A 19,472-nucleotide genomic window follows, 5' to 3' on the forward strand; every position below is an offset into this window, starting at 1 on the left:
CCCCCAACCTTTCTCTCTCTAGCTATCTCTGGACTGTGTTCACAAGAAAGGGAAGGCAGATAAAAACAGAATTGGTCTTCTTTGGTCCAGGAAATGCGATAACCCAAACATGATATGTGCTGAACCAGTTCCCCTGTACTTAGAGGACAGCGACTTTTTTTTTTTTTTTCATTTTTTTAAAACAATTTGAGAGACAGAGAGAGATCTAGCATGAGCAGGAGAGGGGCAGAGAGAGAGGGAGACACAGAATCCGAAGCAGACTCCAGGCTCTGAGCTGTCAGCACAGGGCCTGACATGGGGCTTGAACTCAAACTGTGAGATCATGACCTGAGCTGAAGTCCGATGCCCAACCGACTGAGCCACCCAGGCACCCCGAGGACAACCACTTTTGAAAGCATATTCATTTTTCCTCCTGTGAAGTATATAGATCAAGTTGTTACTCTACTCTGTAGGCAGAGGAAGGTGCTTATTCAAGCACATAATGACTTCTCATGACTCCTAAGTTCAGGAGTCTGCCCATTTACCACACTCCCTGGAGTCCATATTTTTTTCAAGGGGAGTATTTTAAGACAGCTTCTCATTCCCCTGTATTTTCATTTACTTCTCACTCCCCCTTTGCTGGGAATTGTGCTCCAGGATCAACACATTACTGTTTGCTCTCCATGCCCAAAATATCTCCTGTCAGCTTGAAATGTTTCTTCTCTTTCAAGGTTCTTTCTGGTCACTTACCCGGGCTGTGGAAAGCTGGAGCTGTATAGATGGGGTTATTCTTATCTCTCGAACCAGGTAATGGTGAACATTTTGCTGTCAAAAATTCAAATGTAGCCCAAAAAACAGTTATATTTCATTAAGCAGTTATTCATCAACATTTGCTGAAACTCTACTAGGAGTACCTCCTCTTAAATGCTGAAAACACTCGGGGCGCCTGGGTGGCGCAGTCGGTTAAGCGTCCGACTTCAGCCAGGTCACGATCTCGCGGTCCGTGAGTTCGAGCCCCGCGTCGGGCTCTGGGCTGATGGCTCGGAGCCTGGAGCCTGTTTCCGATTCTGTGTCTCCCTCTCTCTCTGCCCCTCCCCCGTTCATGCTCTGTCTCTCTCTGTCCCAAAAATAAATAAAAATGTTGAAGAAAAAAAAAAATTAAAAAAAAATAAATGCTGAAAACACAAAGAATAAAGCCACAGCAGTGGCACTTCTCAAACTATCATGAAGGACGTAAGAAAAATTCCAGTCCACTGGGGACAGATACTTTGATAAAATACAGTAACAAGGAATTGCTAGAATAAAGAAGTAAAACAGGAGCATGTAAAATACAAGTCCCATTTTTTAAAAGTTTATTTATTTTGAGAGATGAGGGGAAGTGTAGAGAGAGAGAAGACAGAAAATGCAAGCAGGCTCCATGCTGACAGTGCAGAGCCCAACTTGGGGCTCGAACTCACGAACCTCGAGATCATGATCCGAGCTAAAATAGTCAGTCACTTGACTGACTGAGCCACCCAGGTGTCCCCAAGTCCTACTTTAAAAATTAGATTCAGGGGCGTCTGGGTGGCTCAGTCGGTTAAGCGGCCGACTTCGGCTCAGGTCATGATCTCACGGTCCGTGAGTTCGAGCCCTGCGTCGGGCTCTGTGCTGACAGCTCAGAGCCTGGAGCCTGTTTCAGATTCTGTGTCTCCCTCTCTCTAACCCTCCCCCGTTCATGCTCTGTCTCTCTCTGTCTCAAAAATAAACGTTAAAAAAAATTTTTTTAAAAATTAGATTCAATATGTCTAAAATTGGTCTGTCCGATTGCTATAAAACTTTCTAAATACTTCCTCTCACTTTCTGTTTTCATCTTGGACTAGAAACAAGCAGTGCTAGTCCGTGAACCGCACGTGGGGAGCACTGTTGGAGAGCAGGGTTCCTCACATTTCAATGTGCACAGGAACCGCCTGGGAATGTGGTTCAAATGCAGATCCTGGGGTGAGGCCTAAGATTATGCATTTTCTAAAATTCCAGGAGATGCCAAAGCTGCTGTCTGCAGACCACACCGTGAGAAGTATCTAGAGACATGTAAACCAAGATGGAGAGAGAAGGAGCCAGAATAGGACATGAAACTTGCTAGCACGTCTGTGCCAAATGCTTGGGAGTCACGGAAGAGAAAATAAATCTCCCTGAGGAAGTCAGAGAAGGTGTCATAGAGGTGAAAACTTGACATTTGTTGTGAAGGATGAGTCAGATACAATTCTCCAAATGGACAAGGACAAGAAAAGAAAAAGTCCTTTTTAGGCAGAGGGAACAACAATTCCAGAGCATGGAGAAATGAAATGAGGCCTAGGAAGGCAGTATGAAACCAGATTAATTTCTACAAATCTCATAAGGAATGGGGTGCCTATCCCTTAGTAATGTATCTACCACTCAGCTTAAGAAATAAGTTACCACTACTTAATAAAGTTGGTTAGTGTTTGTCTGTGATAGTATTCCTTTCCTTCAGAGAGCTAATCCAATGCTGAATTTTAGAGTTTATCATTCCCATGCATTTCTTCACAGACACAAATACATACATACATACATATATATATATTATATATATGCACACATACACGTGTATGTATATGTGTATACAGAGATCTATATAGGTCTATATAGGTCTATATAGATCTCTGTGTACACATATACAGAGATATATATGTATACAAATATATATAGATAGATAGATATGTCTATGTATACACACAAGTGTATATATGTGCTGTTTTCCATGATTAAAGTACTATGTTAATTTTTTTGCTCACCATTGTGTTTGTGAGGTTCATTTGCATAACAGGAGCAGCTCCAATCAGGTTTTTAGAGGGTAGTTTCCCTCAGGCGTGGTGACTGAAGGTGACGAGTAAGAATTGAGGATTATTTTGACATTTTTAGAGAGTGGGCATGTACTTAAACGAAAGGAGAAGAGTAAAGAAGTGGGTTTGCAGGCCAGGCAATCTGGATTGGGGCAGGTCTGATCAGAGGTGTCCAGATAAAGATGGTGAGCAGCTGGAAACAGCCTCTGGGGCTCAGGGGTGAGACAGACACTTGGAAGGAGATGCAGGACCCGGACAAGAGGCATAGCACTGAGAGAGCACGAGAGGGTCTCAGGAGGAGCACATGAGTGTGGTGACACAATGGTTTTCCATGGGCAGCAGAGAAGGAGAAGCCAGCTAAGGAGAGACAAGGTCCCTACATAGATGACTGACTCGGTGAGGTGGCTAGATGTCCAATATTTCAATACAATTTGCTCTCTGCAAAATCAGATGTTGGTACTCAGAACTACTTAAATTACCCAAGAGTGCCAAGATCCTCCTTGTTTGTTGTTCCTTCTCTTTGGTAAGACACAGCATCCTGTTCCGCATCAGTGAGATGGACAATGTGAGGACGATCGCCTAGACAGAGAGATCACAGGGGAAACAGAGAAGATCACAGAAGGAGCAGACAGTACAGGATCCAAGGTGACTATGGTTAATGCATTTCAATTATTTGACCCTTTATTATCATGAAAAACCGAAAATTAGGTGGTTTCATAATTATTTTTGCATAATCACAGGGACCTGGTTAATACAATGTTAACATTTCTAATTTTGCTTGTAGTCCGTAAGCTGCTTGATAGGAAAGTTTAACTATCAGATGATTTGCGATGATCTGTGTAAGTTACTTAAGAACATCTTTCTTGGAGTGCCTGGGTGGCTCAGTTGGTTAAGTGTCTGACTCCTGATCTCAGCTCAGGTCTTGATCTCAGGGTCATGAGTTCAAGCCCCATATTGGGCTCCAGGCTGGGCATGAAGCCTACTTAAATTAAACAAACAAACAAAACCCACCTGTCTTTGGAAGACCTCTAATGAGCTGGACTGGAGAAGCTACACTTCTTAAAAAACTTTTTTAAAGTTTATTTATTTGAGAGAAACAGAGACAGTATAAGTGGGGGAGGGGTAGAGAGAGAAGAGGACAGAGGATCCAAAACAGACTCTGCACTGACAGCAGAGAACCCAACCAGGCTCAAACTCACAAACTGTGAAATCATGTTCTGAGCTGAAGTTGGCTTCTAAATCGACTGAGCCACCCAGATGCCCCTGGGGATAAAAATCCCAACAATTAAGTCTCTCTTTTGCTAAAATAAAGCATGGACTCTTGTAACTAAGACTTTAAAAGTATCTGTTACATGTGTAATAAGTATACCCCCTCCACCTTGTCCTTTAATCTCCATGGAGGGGAAGAAATCGCTCTAGTCCTCAGGAGAATAAAGACAAGGGTGCTATTTCCAGCCTGTTGCCACACACCCGACTTTAGACACTCCATTCTGGGTGTGTCTCCTCTGGAGACCTCAGGTGGCCCGGACTAGGTGGGAAAAAAAGTAGAAAGTTCACTTGGCCACAGGTCCAACCAAATTCAACACTGTAGCGATAGCAATAACTAATCTAATACACCTGCTTCCATCTCTTCCTTTTTATACTTTTCCACCAACACGCCCCTGCAACTTTAAAAAAAAAATTTTATTTATTTTTGAGAGAGAGAAAGAGAGAGCGAGCTCGAGCACGGTAGAGGGGCAGAGAGACAGGAAAACAGGATTCAAAACAGGCCCTGTGCTGTCAGCACAGAGCCCGATGTGGGGCTAGATCTCATGAATCATGAGACAATGACCTGAGCTGAAGTTGGAGGCTTAACTGACTGAGCCACCTGGGCATACCCCTTCAGCTTTTTTAACTGAAGTGATAAACGTTTTTTATAAAAATTTGGGAAAAAGGAAGAATTAGAGATTTTAAGAAAAATTTAAATTTGGAATATATCCCTTAATCACTTGTGTCTTAATATATCTGGACTGGCTTTCCATGTCACTACATTTTCTTTAACATTTTTAATGGTTGTTTGGCATTCCACTATATAGATATGGCTACCTCATATTAAGACATTCATTAAGCAGTGTCCTATTTTGGGGCATTTAATTTGTTGCCAATTTTTAAAAGTAAACTACTTTGAATTTTCTCAGGATAAGTCCTTAGAAATGAAACTTATTTAGTAAAGGGATGCAGAATTTGAAGGTTTTACCCTGTGTTGCCTTATTTTCCTCCGCTAGCAGTGAAGGGTTGAGGCATCGCCATGTATTATCAGGTTTCTGCCATTTTTAAAAACCAATTGGAATATTATTGTTCTAATATATTTGACTCCAGGGAAGATAAACTTCTTACAAATTTTTTGGCCATTGTGATCATAAAATTTCTTTTGCTTTTAAAAATATTTATTTTGTATAGAGAAAAATCACTTTTTGGTGAAAAAAAATTTTAATGTTTATTTTTGAAAGAGAGCACAAGCTGGGGAGGGGCAGAGAGAGGGGGATATAGGATCCAAAGTAGGCTCTGGCTCTGTGCTGACAAAAGCAATCCCAAAGCAGGGTTTGAACCCACAAGTTGCAAGATCATGACCTGAGCCAAAGTCAGAAGCTCAATTGACTGAGCCACCAAGGTGCCCCTGCTTTGTTATTGTTGTTTTTTGTTTGTTTGCTTTTTTGTTTTTGTTTTTTGAGAGAGAGTGTGTGTACAAGAGCTAAGAGCTGGGGAGGGAGAGAGAGAAAGAAAGAGGGAGAGAGAGAGAGAGAGGAGGAGGGGGAGGGAGAGAATCCTAAACAGCCTCCGTGCTCAGCGAGGAGCTGGACACAGAGCTCAGTCCCTCAAACTGTGAGATCATGACCTAAGTCAAATTCTAGAGTCAGATGCTTAACCGACTGAACCACCCAGGCACCCCTGTCAATTACACCTGTTTAAATGCCACTTCCAGCATTTCCACTTTTCTTTGTTACTTATATCTTTGTGGGTCAATTGCCTCTTCCGATTTTTTTTTTTTTTTTTTTTTGTAAAATGTCACAGGGGTTTGTGATTGGAAGACAAGGAGATAACACAACTACACACTTTGCTGTCTGTACCTAAGCCAGATAATAGGTGGCCAATCATCCACACACTTTAAAAGTGACACAGTCACTGATCATGATGTACAGCTGTTATTTAGGTGGTGATTTGTGGACTGAAGAGCTAACAGCAAGCAGTTAGTACTTTATGCAATCACTCACAGTTCAAGTCCCATGGTAAATGATATTTGAACTGTGTTGCTGGGACACTGGTGTTATTTAACTAAACCATGTAACTAAAATTCACAGACTATGAAACAGCACAAAGCAAGGACTACCTGTATGCAAGTATGTATCACCTAAAAACCAGGGCATTCTCCTATCATTATTACACTTAAGGAAATTATCAATAATTTCCTCGAATAATATCCTATCCATGTTAAAAATGTCTTATTTAGTCAAAGGATCTAGAATACTCCCCCATCATTAATCTTTTCATGATATTGACTTTTCACAGAAACTGTTACACAGAATGATACTACTCCAAGTGTGATCAATGAACCAGCAGCACCAGCATCACCTGGGAAATTGTCAGGAATGCAGAATTCCGGGCTCCGTTCCAGAGCTATTCTCCATTTCAGTGCGTCTTTTAAAATTGATTGTGCCTGGAACTAGTTGAGGCCTTTTAATATGAATTAAATATTTCTTTGCAAGAGTGGATTGTTTAATTATTATCATTCCTATCACCTGCATGTTAAGTATCCTGGATCTACAGTCTAAGTCTCTTCTCCCTTCAACACCCTCCAAAAAAACCCAAATAACACAGTTAACAAATGGGCAGAAAACATGAACAGACACTTCTCCAAAGATACCAGATAGCTGACAGACACATGAAAAGATGCTCAACATCACTTATCATCAGGGAAATACAAATCAAAGCCACAATGAGATACCACCTCATACCTGTCAGAATGGCTAACATTAACAATGCAAGAAACAACAGGTATTGGCAAGGATGAGGAAAAAGGGGAACCCTCTTGCACTGTTGGTGGGAACGCAAACTGGTGCAGCCACTCTGGAGAAGAGTATGTTCCTCAAGAAAGTAAAAATAGAACTACCTTACGTTCTAGCAATTGCACTATTATGTATTTATCCAAAGGATACAAAAATACAGATTCAAAGGGGTACATGCACCCCAATGTTTATAGCAGCATTAGCAACAATAGCCAAACTATGGAGAGAGCCCAAATATCCATTGACTGATGAATGGATAAGGAATGTGTATGTGTGTGTGTATACATATACATATACACATACACATATACATACCACGGAATATTACTTGGCCATCAAAAAGAATGAGATCTTTCCATTTGCAATGATGTGGATGGAGCTAGAATGAACTATGCTAAGTGAAATTTAAGTCAGAGAAAGACAAATACCACATGATTTCTCTCATATTTAGAATTAAGAAAAACAGGTAAGCATATGGGAAGGAGGGGTAAGAAAAAAAGAGGGAAATAAAGCACAAGAGACTCAACAATAGAGAACAAACAACGTGTTGACAGAGGGAAGGAGGTGGGTGGGCGATGGGCTACATGGGTGATGGGTACTAAAGAGGGCACTTGTGATGAGCACTGGGTGTTGGATATAAGTGATGAATCATTGAATTCTATTCCTGAAACCAATATTGCACTGCATGTTAACTAATTAGAATTTAATTTTAAAAAAGAAAAAAAAAGTCTGTTCATCCTTATTCAGTATTTTTATATATGTATTTCATGTTTTGCATTATTTTGGTTTATTTAAACTTCCTGGTGATTAGTGACATCTCCTTCAATTCAACTTGTGAATTTTAAAAATTTGTAAATCACATTTTTCATTTCCTGAAAGCCTTTGTCTGTGTGTTTGATACAAAGGAGTCTCCTAAAGTGGTCTTGTTATATTTTTGGTCTCCTCCAGCAGTTTTTAATTAAGATCTACCTACTCCTTGTTCACCCTGGGATCCGTGGGTCTCAAATGGGGCTACACACTGGAACCACCTGGGAAGTTTAAGCGTGCTGGGCATTGGAAACCATCTCTAGGCATTACTTGGTCTGGTTTTTTGACCAATATTTAATTGGTCTAGGGTGCATCGGTGGCTCAGTTGGTTGAATGTCCGAATTCGGCTCAGGTCATGATCTCACAGTTTGTGGGTTTGAGCCCTGCATTGGGCTGTGTGCTGACAGCTTAGAGCCTGGTGCCTGCTTCAGAATCTGTGTCTCCCTCTCTCTCTGCCCCTCCCCTGCTTGCACTCTGTTTCTCTCAAAAATAAATTTTAAAAAATTAAAAAAAATTTTAATTGGTCTGAAGAGAGGCTTGAATGTCAAGAGTTTTAAGAGTTCTCCAGGTTTGGTTGTGGGAGCTCAGACCCATCCTCTATGGTTCTTAAAACAGAAACAATCCTGTAACCAAAATCCAGAATGTTAGAACTCTACTGGACAACATACAGTTTTTTCAACAAATACACTGTGATAAAAATAGCAAGAATGGACAGCAATGGGAAGAGAAAGGGAGGAGCTCCTGTAGACTAAGCATAAAGAGTACTTAAAAGATGTATCAGCTGATTGCAACACATGGATTTTATTTGAATCTTGATTTGAACAAAATAACTATAAAATAAACATGTATGAGACAATTAGGAAAATCTGAATCCTGGCTTTTTTAAAAAAAGCGTTAAAATACACAACATAAAAACCATCTTAATCTTTTTATAGTGTAAAGTACATTTGTATTGTATAAATATTAACACATTAGTGTGATAATTGTTTTTATATTTGTTTTTTTACTCTTTTTAAATGTTTATTTTTGAGAGAGAGAGAGAGAGAGAGGGAGGGAGAGACACAGAGAGCAAGTGGGGGAGGGGCAAAGAGAGAGGGAGACACAGAATCCAAAGCAGGTTCCAGGCTATGAGCTGTCAGCTGTCAGTGCAGAGCCCGACTCAGGGCTCAAATTCACAAACCGTGAGATCATGACCCGAGCTAAAGTCGGATGCCTAACTGACTGAGCCACCCAGGTGCCCCTATATTTATGTGTTTTTTTTTAAGTTTATTTATTTTTGAGACAGAGAGAGAGCATGAACGAGGGAGGGGCAGAGAGAGAGGGAGACACAGAATCTGAAGCAGGCTCCAGGCTCTGAGCCATCAGCCCAGAGCCCGACACGGGGCTCGAACTCACGGACCGCGAGATCGTGACCTGAGCTGAAGTCGGACGCTTAACTGACTGAGCCACCCAGGAGCCCCTATATTTATGTTTTTAAATTTTTTTTTTTCAACGTTTATTTATTTTGGGGACAGAGAGAGACAGAGCATGAACGGGGGAGGGGCAGAGAGAGAGGGAGACACAGAATCGGAAAGAGGCTCCAGGCTCTGAGCCATCAGCCCAGAGCCCGACGCGGGGCTCGAACTCCCGGACCGCGAGATCGTGACCTGGCTGAAGTCGGACGCTTAACCGACTGCGCCACCCAGGCGCCCCTATTTATGTTTTTAAAAGAAGAGGCCTAAAGGCCTCCTGGGTGGCTCAGTTGCTTGAGCATCTGACTTCCGCTCAGGTCATGATGTCACGGTTTATGGGTTTGAGTCCCATGTTGGGTTCTGTGCTGACAGCTCAGAACCTGGAGCCTGCTTTGGATTCTGTGTCTCTCTCTATGCCCCTCCCTCACTCATGCTCTGTCTCTCTCTCAAAAAACAAAAACCAAAAAACAAAAACCTTAAAAACAAAACAAAAAAATAGTCTTTTTTTTTTTTTTTAGAAATATACACACTAAAATGTTTATGGATAAGATGATATGAGGTGAGGCATTTTTCTTTTCAAAATAGATGATTGACTTGTTCTGGTAATGAAGTAATGGTTGAAGATGGCTAACAGAACGGCAGAATTCATTATACTATTCTCTACACATTTCTGTGGGGCTTGACATTTTCCTTAATCCAAAGTTTTTAAAAATTAAGTTTTCTGTTGCTTTTTTAAAAAGTAGTTTGATGCCGATTGATTTTTTTACTTGTCCTTTTTAACTTGGCCATGCTTTTCTGCTCTGTTTCTACTGGTCTCTCAGTTCTGGTTAGTTTTTTCTGTGACTACCTCACTCATATCTCAAATCCCATTCTGCCTATTTCTGTGTGTGTGTGTGTGTGTGTGTGTGTGTGTGTGTGTGTGTATGTGTGTGTGTGTGTGTGTGTGTGGTCAAATTGGCAGAAACATTAGGCACTCTGAATTGACACCCAAGGGTCTCACTGTTCCAAACTACCTGCAACTAGAGTGGGTACCTCCCTTCACCCCCCCGCCTACCATGCCAGTATGACCCATGTTTCACATACCTTTACTAGCTGGCTGATGAAGATGTTCTGAAGCACTGATAATATCACTGAAATAACCCAGTTGGTGGCCTGGTCTTTGTTCAGTTCCAGACTATAAAATTCAGTAAAAAAGGCTGCAGCTGGGCTAGTGACACCCAGAGGGAGCCAGGAGATGCAAGTCAACCATCGGGGCAGGCCATTAACGATGGGCTTCTTCCCTTCTTCCGGGCTCAGGAGGGGGGAACTGGTTGCCTCTCTTAAGAACAGAAGTTGAAAGAATAACCTGCTAGCCCACAGCTCAGAGAGAAGCACAGGAAGACTATAAGTGATAAAAGAAGCCGGGGTGGTGCATTATTACCTGAATGGTCCCTGTTCTGTTGGAAGAATATGTATTTCCAAGAGCTCCTGGAGTTCTTGCAGTTGACTGGTGGCATCTAGGATGTCACAAGGCCGGTCAGCCTGAGTGGGACCCAGTGCGCTTAAGTGAGATTGAAGCCTCTGCAGAACTCTGAGCAGGTAATGACAGAAATGATGCTGGCCTTCAGGAACCATTGAAAATACAGGCTGAGGTTCACACTTCAGCAAGTGGGAGACTTCGGCAGATAGTAATTAACTGGCAGAGATTAGCATCTCACTCGTTGATGATGAGGTTAAATTGCCCAGTCACTGGAGATTAGACCACAATCAGTATTGTCTTCTCTGATCATCTGGGCCAGCTGGTAACAATTTCTAAAATTCTACACTGCGATCCAGAATAAAAACAACTTTTGCTCTAGAAGTAAATAAAAATTTAAACCTAACTGGGCTTTTTCACCAGAACCACAGTACATGTACAACTATATTAGATAAGTGCCCAGGAGGCCCCAATTATATTCAAGAATCCATAGATCACATAATGTCACCATTCCAACAGAAGAAAAAGAATGACATGTTTCAAGAGCCCCCAACAAAGCAGATGGAATATGGGGGGGGGGGGGTCTGAGGGCATTTTTGTGGGCTCTTCCTTAATCCTTTACTTTGTTTCACCAGATCTATTTTCTTAAAAGCTCTACTGGAAGCCTAAGTAAGCTGGGTCAAGCAGAAGGCTGTACCGTGCCTGTTGGTCATGCTGAGAGGTAGGAAGGATAAGCAAGAGGCAAGCAAGGGAGGAGGTAGATAACAGATCAGTTACTGAAACCTGCGGTAGTTTACCGTTTACCCAATAGGGTCCTGTCCGCTGATGAGAGCCGTGACCTACTACATGAGAACAGAGGAGGCTGGGTAAAAGCTTCACCTGCTTGTTAATGTTGGAAGGACTCCATAAAGGTTGTTCCAACTCTTGAGAGTAGGTACATATTTCTCCAGAGTAGGAATCCCACAGTCTCCTTTAATTCCTGAATATGGAACCAATATGGAGAAAAGTCAGTTTTACATTCACCCAGGACTGGTCTCAGTTATAGATGGTGAGGTTGTCCCTTGACTAGGAGAGGCAAATACTTAGTGGGAAGAGCCTCCATTTTTCATTTTCTTTCTCCTTTTTCAGAAATACGTCACTCACAGTAGCTCCAAAACTAATTTTAGGAGGACCACCTAGGTAGCTTAGTTGTTTAAGTGTCCGATTCTTGGTTTCAGCTCAGGTCATGATCTCATGGTGGTGAGATCAAGTCCTGGGTCGGGGTCCATGCTGAGTGTGGAGCCTGCTTGAAAGTCAGTCTCTATCTCTCTTTCTCAGTCTGTCTCTCTCTCTCTCTCTCTCTCTCCCTCCCCCCCTCTGCCCCTCCCCCACTTACACTGTCTCAAAATAAATAAACATTTATTAATTTATTATTTAAAAACTTTTTTTAATGTTTGTTTATTTTTGAGAGAGAGACAAAGCATGAACAGGGGAGGGGCAGAGAGAGAGGGAAACACAGAATCCGAAGCAGGCTCCAGGCTCTGACCTGTCAGCACAGAGCCTGACATGGGGTTCAAACCCATGATTGGCAAGATCATGACCTGAGTTGAAGTCGAACACTTAACCGACTGAGTCACGCAGGCTCCCCTAAAATAGAAATTTAAAAAAAGAAAATAAAACTAGTTTTAGGAGAATACAGAATGAAAGATTGGACCATTTGCTCAAACATCAAAAATGAAAATTCCAGAATAGTACCTTCTGCATTCACATCCTGTCCTCACAATACTTCACCATTAGGAGGAGCAACAAAAGGGTGCCTGGGTGGCTCAGTCGGTTAAGTGTCCGACTTCAGCTCAGGTCATGATCTTGCGGTTTGTGAGTTCAAGCCCAGCATCGGGCTCTGTACTGACATCCCAGAGCCTAGAACCTGCTTCAGATTCTGTGTCTCCCTCTCTCTATGCCCCAACTCCCGCTCACTCTCTCTCTCTTTCAAAAATAAATAAACATTAAAAAAAAAAAAAGAGGAGAAACAAGGGGCATGATGCATTGTGGCCCAGAGGACAGAAATTAGGGAAAAGCTATCAAGATTAATAGGACCCCATGAGCCTTCCAGGAGATCCCCTCTGCTGGCCTTTCCTGCTACATGGGGAAACAGGGCCCACCATCTACCTATACAGTTAGATACCAAGCTTACTTCAGTCACCTCTGTGAGACAGAGGCTCACAAGGAGCATCTGAGAGGCAGGAAGCCTGGTCAGAAGGAAAAAGAGGCAGGGGTTCCTGAGGCTAGATCAGCAGGAAGAGCCTCCCGATTACGAGACTGACAGGGAAGAGGAAGACAGCGGTTTGGATGCTGATGAACAGTTGGGACCAGGTCATAGCAATGGACCCACTGGAAGAAGAACATCACATCAACCTGTATCCTCAAGAGCTGAAATCATCTCAGACTCCTTCCTCTCCTAGCTTTAGCCATCTGTTTGGCAATTTAACCATGACTATCTAAGGACAGGACATCTTCATGGCAGTAAAGATCCCGATATGTTCTTAAGGCTGCTTCATTCACTAATGAATGGGAACCCCGAGGAAACTGGTTAAGAGTATTCAAGTGTTAGAGTAGCGAAGGAAAAAACAAAGGCACATCAGGATTGTGTTTCTGACCCTGCAAGGAAGAAGAGTGCAGTACTTTAAGAGGATTACACACTACAAAGGCTACACATCGGGCTCACCCATACCTTGCTCATCTCTCTGGGCAGTGGTGCCAGTTTTCCTCCAAAACATGACGTTGACGACCATGTCGCACAGAAGCAAGGTCATGCAGCAAGAGAGCCTCTGGACTCTCGTAAACTGGTTCTCCGAGCCACAGATGATCCTGGGTGAGCTTTCCTACAATCATGGAGGAAAACAGGTGTCTAAGAAGAGAAATTAGAAAAGGACAGAAGTGAGACTTCATTCCGACAGCATCCTAGACTAAGGGGCGGTTTGCCCGGCAACATGCTTACACCAACAACTAGGCCAGTATCCAACACCTCTATGAAGACTTTCAAATTCATGGCAACATGATTCTTTTGTAGCTTTAGGACAAAAGGTTGTCAAGGATAAGGTTAATTTATATTGTATGAGAGTTTAAAATTAAAAACGGTTCTTTTAAACCTGAAACATATTGTCCCCTCGATCTCAGTAAAATTAATTTAACTTCTCCAAACCTCAGTTTCCTGATCCGTAAAAAAAGGGCTAATAATATTTTTCAGATCACAGGACTGTGGTGAGCATATAAAGAACTGAGCACAGTCCAACAAGAAGTGCTGAGCGGGGTGCCTGGGTGGCTCAGTGTGTTAAGTGTCTGACTTTGGCTCAGGTCATGATCTCATGGTTTATGGGTTCGAACCCTGCATTGGGCTCTGCACTGACAGTGAGGAGCCTGTTTGGGATTCTCTCTCTTGCCCTCTGTCTATGCCTCTCCCCAACTTGTGCTTTCTGTCTCTTTAAAATAAATAAACTTAAAAAAAAAAACAACGGTTCTTTTAGCTAAGAGTTTTGATAAATCTTTTACTCTTCACAAGTTTGCATTGGGTTTCCACTCAACATAGTTTGGTAAATTTATAGTTTGAGCCCCTTCTCTTCTCCAAATGTGGACAAACTATAAATAAGGCATAAAAAGAAATAACCAGGGGTGCCTGGGTGGCTCAGTCGGTTGGGCGTCCAACTTTGGCTCAGGTCATGATCTCACGGTCCGTGAGTTCGAGCCCCGCATCGGGCTCTGGGCTGATGGCTCAGAGCCTGGAGCCTGTTTCGGATTCTGTGTCTCCCTCTCTCTCTGACCCTCCCCTGCTCATGCTCTGTCTCTATCTGTCTCAAAAATAAATAAATGTTAAAAAAAAAACTAAAAAAAAAAAAAAAAAGAAATAACCAAAGGCACACCTGGTTAGCTCAGTTGGTTACGTGACTGACTCTTGATTTCAGCTCATGATCCCACAGTGGTGGGATTCAGCCCCACATCAGGCTCTTCACTGACAGTGTGGAGCCTGCCTGAGATTCTCCCTTTCCCTCTCTCTGCATGCATGCACACACTCTCAACATAAATAAACAAACATTTAAAAGAAAAAAAGGAAGAGCCAAAAATATTGGCTGGGTTTCAAAACAAGATAAACATCTATGAGGAGGAGAAATGGAATGAAAAAAACATGGAGATGAGCAGGGAAGATTTCTGGGCTCCAGAAGAAAGCAGTATGCAGGCAGGAGTTTGGTTCTTCCAAGGTAATTGGAAATGAAAGTATTTCATAGGGTGGGGTAGGGAGAGTAAAGCCAACTTCACTGCTTGGAGCCCAGGTTCAGGCTGGAGCTCATGAAGGGAGACTACAGAACAATAAACTGCCAATTTTTGGGTAGGGAGGTGGGCGGAAAAAGGACAGCCCCATAACCAGGAATTGAGCCAAGAAATCCACTCGTTCCAGACAAAATCTGCAAGAGCCCTAGTTTTGTCAATTCCACTGAGGAATAGGAGATCCAAAATACTGTAATATAATAAGACCTAATTCTAGACTAGCCATGTGAAGAGTTACATGGAAACAGCAACAAGACTACTAGTCAGGGATGAGGGAGAGAGAAAGAAATTTAACAATTACCCCCCCCCCCCCCAAATAAACTTATGATCCCAAATTCCTAAACTCAGGAAGAAATCAAATGCAGAGAAAGGCAACCAAAACAATCAATAATTCAGTCCTGAAGAAATTAATTTTATGGGACAGTCTGATGAAGACTTCAAAATAAGTATTTCAGGTTGCTCAAAGAGACGAATCAAGGCATAGCATTCACTTAAAAAGAATAAAAAATCCTGAGAAACAGAAATAAAATTAATTAGAAATCTCATAACTGAAACATATAGTCATTAAAATGGCTATCAGAATGGCGAACATTAACAACTCAGGCAACCACAGATGTTGGCGAGGATGCGGAGAAAGAGGATCTCTTTTGCATTGTTGGTGGCAATGCAAGCTGGTGCAGCCACTCTGGAAAACAGTATGGAGGTTCCTCAAAAAACTAAAAATAGAACTACCCTATGACCCAGCAATTGTACTACTAGGCATTTATCCACGTGATACAGGTGTGCTGTTTTGAAGGGACACATGCACCCCCATGTTTATAGCAGCACTATCCACAATAGCCAAAGTATGGAAAGAGCCCAAATATCCATCGATGGATGAATAGATAAAGAAGATGAGGTATATATACACACAATGGAGTATTACTTGGCAATTGAAAAAAATGAAATCTTGCCATTTGCAACTACGTGGATGGAACTGGAGGGTATTATGCTAAGTGAAATTAGAGAAAGACAAAAATCATATGACTTCACTCATATGAGGGCTTTAAGAGACAAAACAGATGGACATAAGGGGAAGGAAACAAAAATAATATAAAAACAGGGAGGGGGACAAAACAGAAGAGACTCATAAATATGGAAAACAAACTGAGGGTTGCTGGAGGGGTTGTGGGAGGGGGGATGGGCTAAATGGGTAAGGGGCACTAAGGAATCTACTCCTGAAATCATCGTTTCACAATATGTTAATTCGGATATAAGTTTTAAAAAATAAAAAACAAAACTAAAAAAAAGAAAAATGAAAAATGAATGAGTATCAGTAAAAGCAGTTATCTCTGTGGCATTGTCACTTGCCCTGTTCCCATCTCCCTTTCTCTAGCTCTACGGTGACCTGACAGCCTTTAATCACAGAGAAAGCCAGGGGCCACTAAAAAGAAGGCAGAACAGGACTGGAGCTCCTTTAAGGTCTCCTTCCCAGAGAACTGTGATGATCTGAGCTGTCTGGTAGTTCCCAGGAAAACCCCACTTGCAAGACTGTCCTTACTTGACCTGACTGGGTATTCACTAGCTTAGAAAAGCTTTTCCCCTGAGGGCACTGTGAAAAATACTCAGAGGCGGGGCACGTGGGTGGCTCAGTGGGGTAAGTGGCAACTTCAGCTCAGGTCACGATCTCACGGTTCCTGAGTTCGAGCCTTGTGTTGGGCTCTGTGCTGACAGCTCAGAGCCTGAAGCCTGGTTTGGATTCTGTGTCTCCTCTCTCTGCTCCTCTCCTGTTCGTGTTCTGTGTGTGTCTCTCTCTCAAAAATAAATACACATTAACAAAAATTTTAAAAATATACTCAGAGGCAACTGTTTAACTTCATAGCTGCCTGCCATGGTGGGTGAACAACAGGCTAACCAAAAAACTGAAAAGAAACTGGGAAACAAGAAGTCTGCAGGAGTTTTGAAAGCTCTGACATAACTGCTGGGAATCCAGGGCTGTGTGTGGGCTCAGGAGATGCCAGAGAACGTCCTGAGCCCTCACCCCTGCATGACATTGAGGCTCTCAGCAAGCAGGAAGTGAAGACCAAGGCAGAGCTGGCCGGTGCCTTGCTGAGGGCTGAGGGTATGACACAACATGCACACAAATCCCCTTGGCAAAGACCGGGAGACTTACTGGCTCCAGGTGTTTAGGGAATCTCTATCCAAACTTTAGCTGACCTCCAGACTAACTGGGCAGACACTTCAGCTGCATGCCATGACAAAGGATACAGAATTCATTCAGAGAAGTCATGAAACAGACAACAACAACAAATTTGTGTTAGAGAACAACAAATCCCAGGGAAAGGGAAGAAAATCTGATTTCCAGAGTTGCCACATTCTATTATTTAAAATGTCCAGTTTTTGGGGTGCCTGGGTGGCTCAGTCGGTTGAGCGTCTGACTTCAGCTCAGGTCATGATCTCGTGGTTGGTGGGTTTGAGCCCCCTGTTGGGCTTTGTGCTCACAGCTCGGAGTCTGGAGCCTGCTTTGGATTCTGTGTCTCCCTCTCTCTCTGTTTCTCCCCCACTCACACTCTGTCTCTTTTTCTCAAAAATAAATAAAGATTAAAAAAAGAATTTTTAAATAATAAAATGTCCAGTTTTCAACAAAAGATCACAAGACACTAAAAAACAACAAAATATGGCTTGTGTGTGTGTGCCTGTGTGTGTGCGTGCACACACACAGGCACACACACACAGAGTAATCAATACACTGTCCCTGAAAAAGCCAAGACACTGGATACACTAGAAAAAGCCTTTAAATCATCTATTTTAAATGTGTTCAAAGAATTAAAGGAAACTATGTCAAGAACTAAAGGAAAGTAAATGAGAATGGTGTTTTCCCAAATAGAAAATATCAATAAACACACAGAAATTATTATTATTTTTAAAATGTTTTTTTCTGAGAGACAGACTGAAAATGGGGGAGGGGCAGAGAAAGGGAGACAGGATCCCAAGCTGGCTCTGCACTGTCAGCCGAGAGCCCCACGTGGGGCTCGAACTCATGAGCTATGAGATCATGACCCGAGCTGAAGTTGGACACTCAACCAACTGAGCCACCCACGCATCCCTAAAAATTATTTTTTAAAAGAACCAAACAGAAAGTTTGCAGTTGAAAAATACATTAAGTGAAATGAAAGGCTCTACAGCAGATCTGAGCAGGCAGAAAAAAGAAGCAGAAACCCGAAGATGGGTCAATTGGAATTATCCAGTCTGAGCAACGGAGGATGAAGAAAAATGAACAGAGCCTCAGAGACTTGTGGAACACCACCATTTCCCCACCAATATCTAAAGGAAAAGAGTTCTTTCTTTGAGACTGGTTTGAAGACCCGGTCATGCTCACTCTATCCAAGGTCCATGGCCAGCCAACAGTTGGACAGGAAGTGCCATTTCCTTTTACCTGCCACGTCACTGGTAATTACCCGGTTTCCATACCTATAGTAAAATGAAGATAAGCATGGTAGGGAGGTGGGCATGAACCAGTTGTTGTAACAAGAAGTAATCTTGCACTATCAGTAAATGGATTCTTTTGATTGTGAGGCAAGAACTAGAGAAAGAAACAAAAGCTGATCCAATTTCTTCCTTTGCAACCTCTAAGAGAATTCATGTATCAAAACCAGAATGCAGGGGCGCCTGGGTGGCTCAGTCGGTTGAGTGTCCGACTTTGGCTCACGTCATGATCTCACAGTTTATGAGTTCGAGCCCTGCATTGGGCTCTGGACTGACAGCACAGAGCCTGCTTGGGATTCATTCTCTCTCTCTCTCTCTCTCTCTCTCTCTCTCTCTCTCTCTCTCTGTCTCAAAACCAAACAAAACAGAACGCAGACTTGTAAAACTTAGGAATAGTTTGGTGAATGTGTATATTCCTTAACTTTCCTATTCCTATGTGCCAGGGCCCTGCCATCTCTTTGAGTATCCCATCTGTCTCTGTCTCTGTCACCAGGGTCTGAGGGGACATCCCTGGGGGTGGGTCAGGGAGTGATCTTCAACATTTATACTACGGACTTCTGATCCTGCCAGGGTCTGTAGCTCTGTCTTTACCTCACAGAGCCAGAGGCCCTGAGGTTTCATCCTCTTTCTGACCACAGTGTTTTACCATGTGTCTCCTTTCTCCAGGAACTTCAACCGCCGACAAACTTGACCCCTGGGACACCTACTGTTCAAGTTGTTTGACTTCATCTTGCAACTAGTCCATTAACCTCCTCCTCTATTGTCATGATGCTATTTCCCTGAGAGCCTATGTTTAATGTTATAAAACAACTTAAATCTCTCCAAAATCTTTGTTGAATTTTAGTTGAAAATATTTTTTGTGTGATGAATAGACTTCTTTAAAGCTAAAATATTTCTAGGAACTCTCTGATTGAGGCAGTTTATAAAATCACAAGTGACTAAGGTACATTTGATTTAAACTTAGCTAGTGTATCTTGTACTATTAAAGTTTTTCATTTATGAGTAAAGTATAAAAAACAAGAAAAAATCTACTTTCTGATTGGTGAGAAACTTGTCATGGGCTTTTTATGACCCCAGTGTAACTTTTACTTTCTTATTCTTTCATATAAAAAGAATCTAATGTGAGTATACAAAT

The 19,472-nt window shown here is 42.3% G+C and overlaps 1 protein-coding gene across 1 annotated transcript in view; it reads right to left on the bottom strand.

Moving 5' to 3' along the window:
* Window positions 1-19,472, bottom strand: part of PKD1L3 (polycystin 1 like 3, transient receptor potential channel interacting) — an 83,535-nt gene that overhangs the window by 26,855 nt on the left and 37,208 nt on the right. Inside the window, 10 exon segments of the mRNA XM_053447901.1 lie at window positions 667-804; window positions 3,296-3,395; window positions 10,201-10,435; window positions 10,538-10,743; window positions 11,378-11,494; window positions 11,496-11,552; window positions 12,747-12,757; window positions 13,284-13,402; window positions 13,404-13,460; window positions 18,170-18,322. Coding sequence (XP_053303876.1) covers window positions 667-804; window positions 3,296-3,395; window positions 10,201-10,435; window positions 10,538-10,743; window positions 11,378-11,494; window positions 11,496-11,552; window positions 12,747-12,757; window positions 13,284-13,402; window positions 13,404-13,460; window positions 18,170-18,322 — 1,193 coding nt within the window.

The sequence above is a fragment of the Prionailurus viverrinus genome, chromosome E2 (genome assembly GCF_022837055.1).
Source record: "Prionailurus viverrinus isolate Anna chromosome E2, UM_Priviv_1.0, whole genome shotgun sequence".
Lineage (NCBI taxonomy): Eukaryota > Metazoa > Chordata > Mammalia > Carnivora > Felidae > Prionailurus > Prionailurus viverrinus.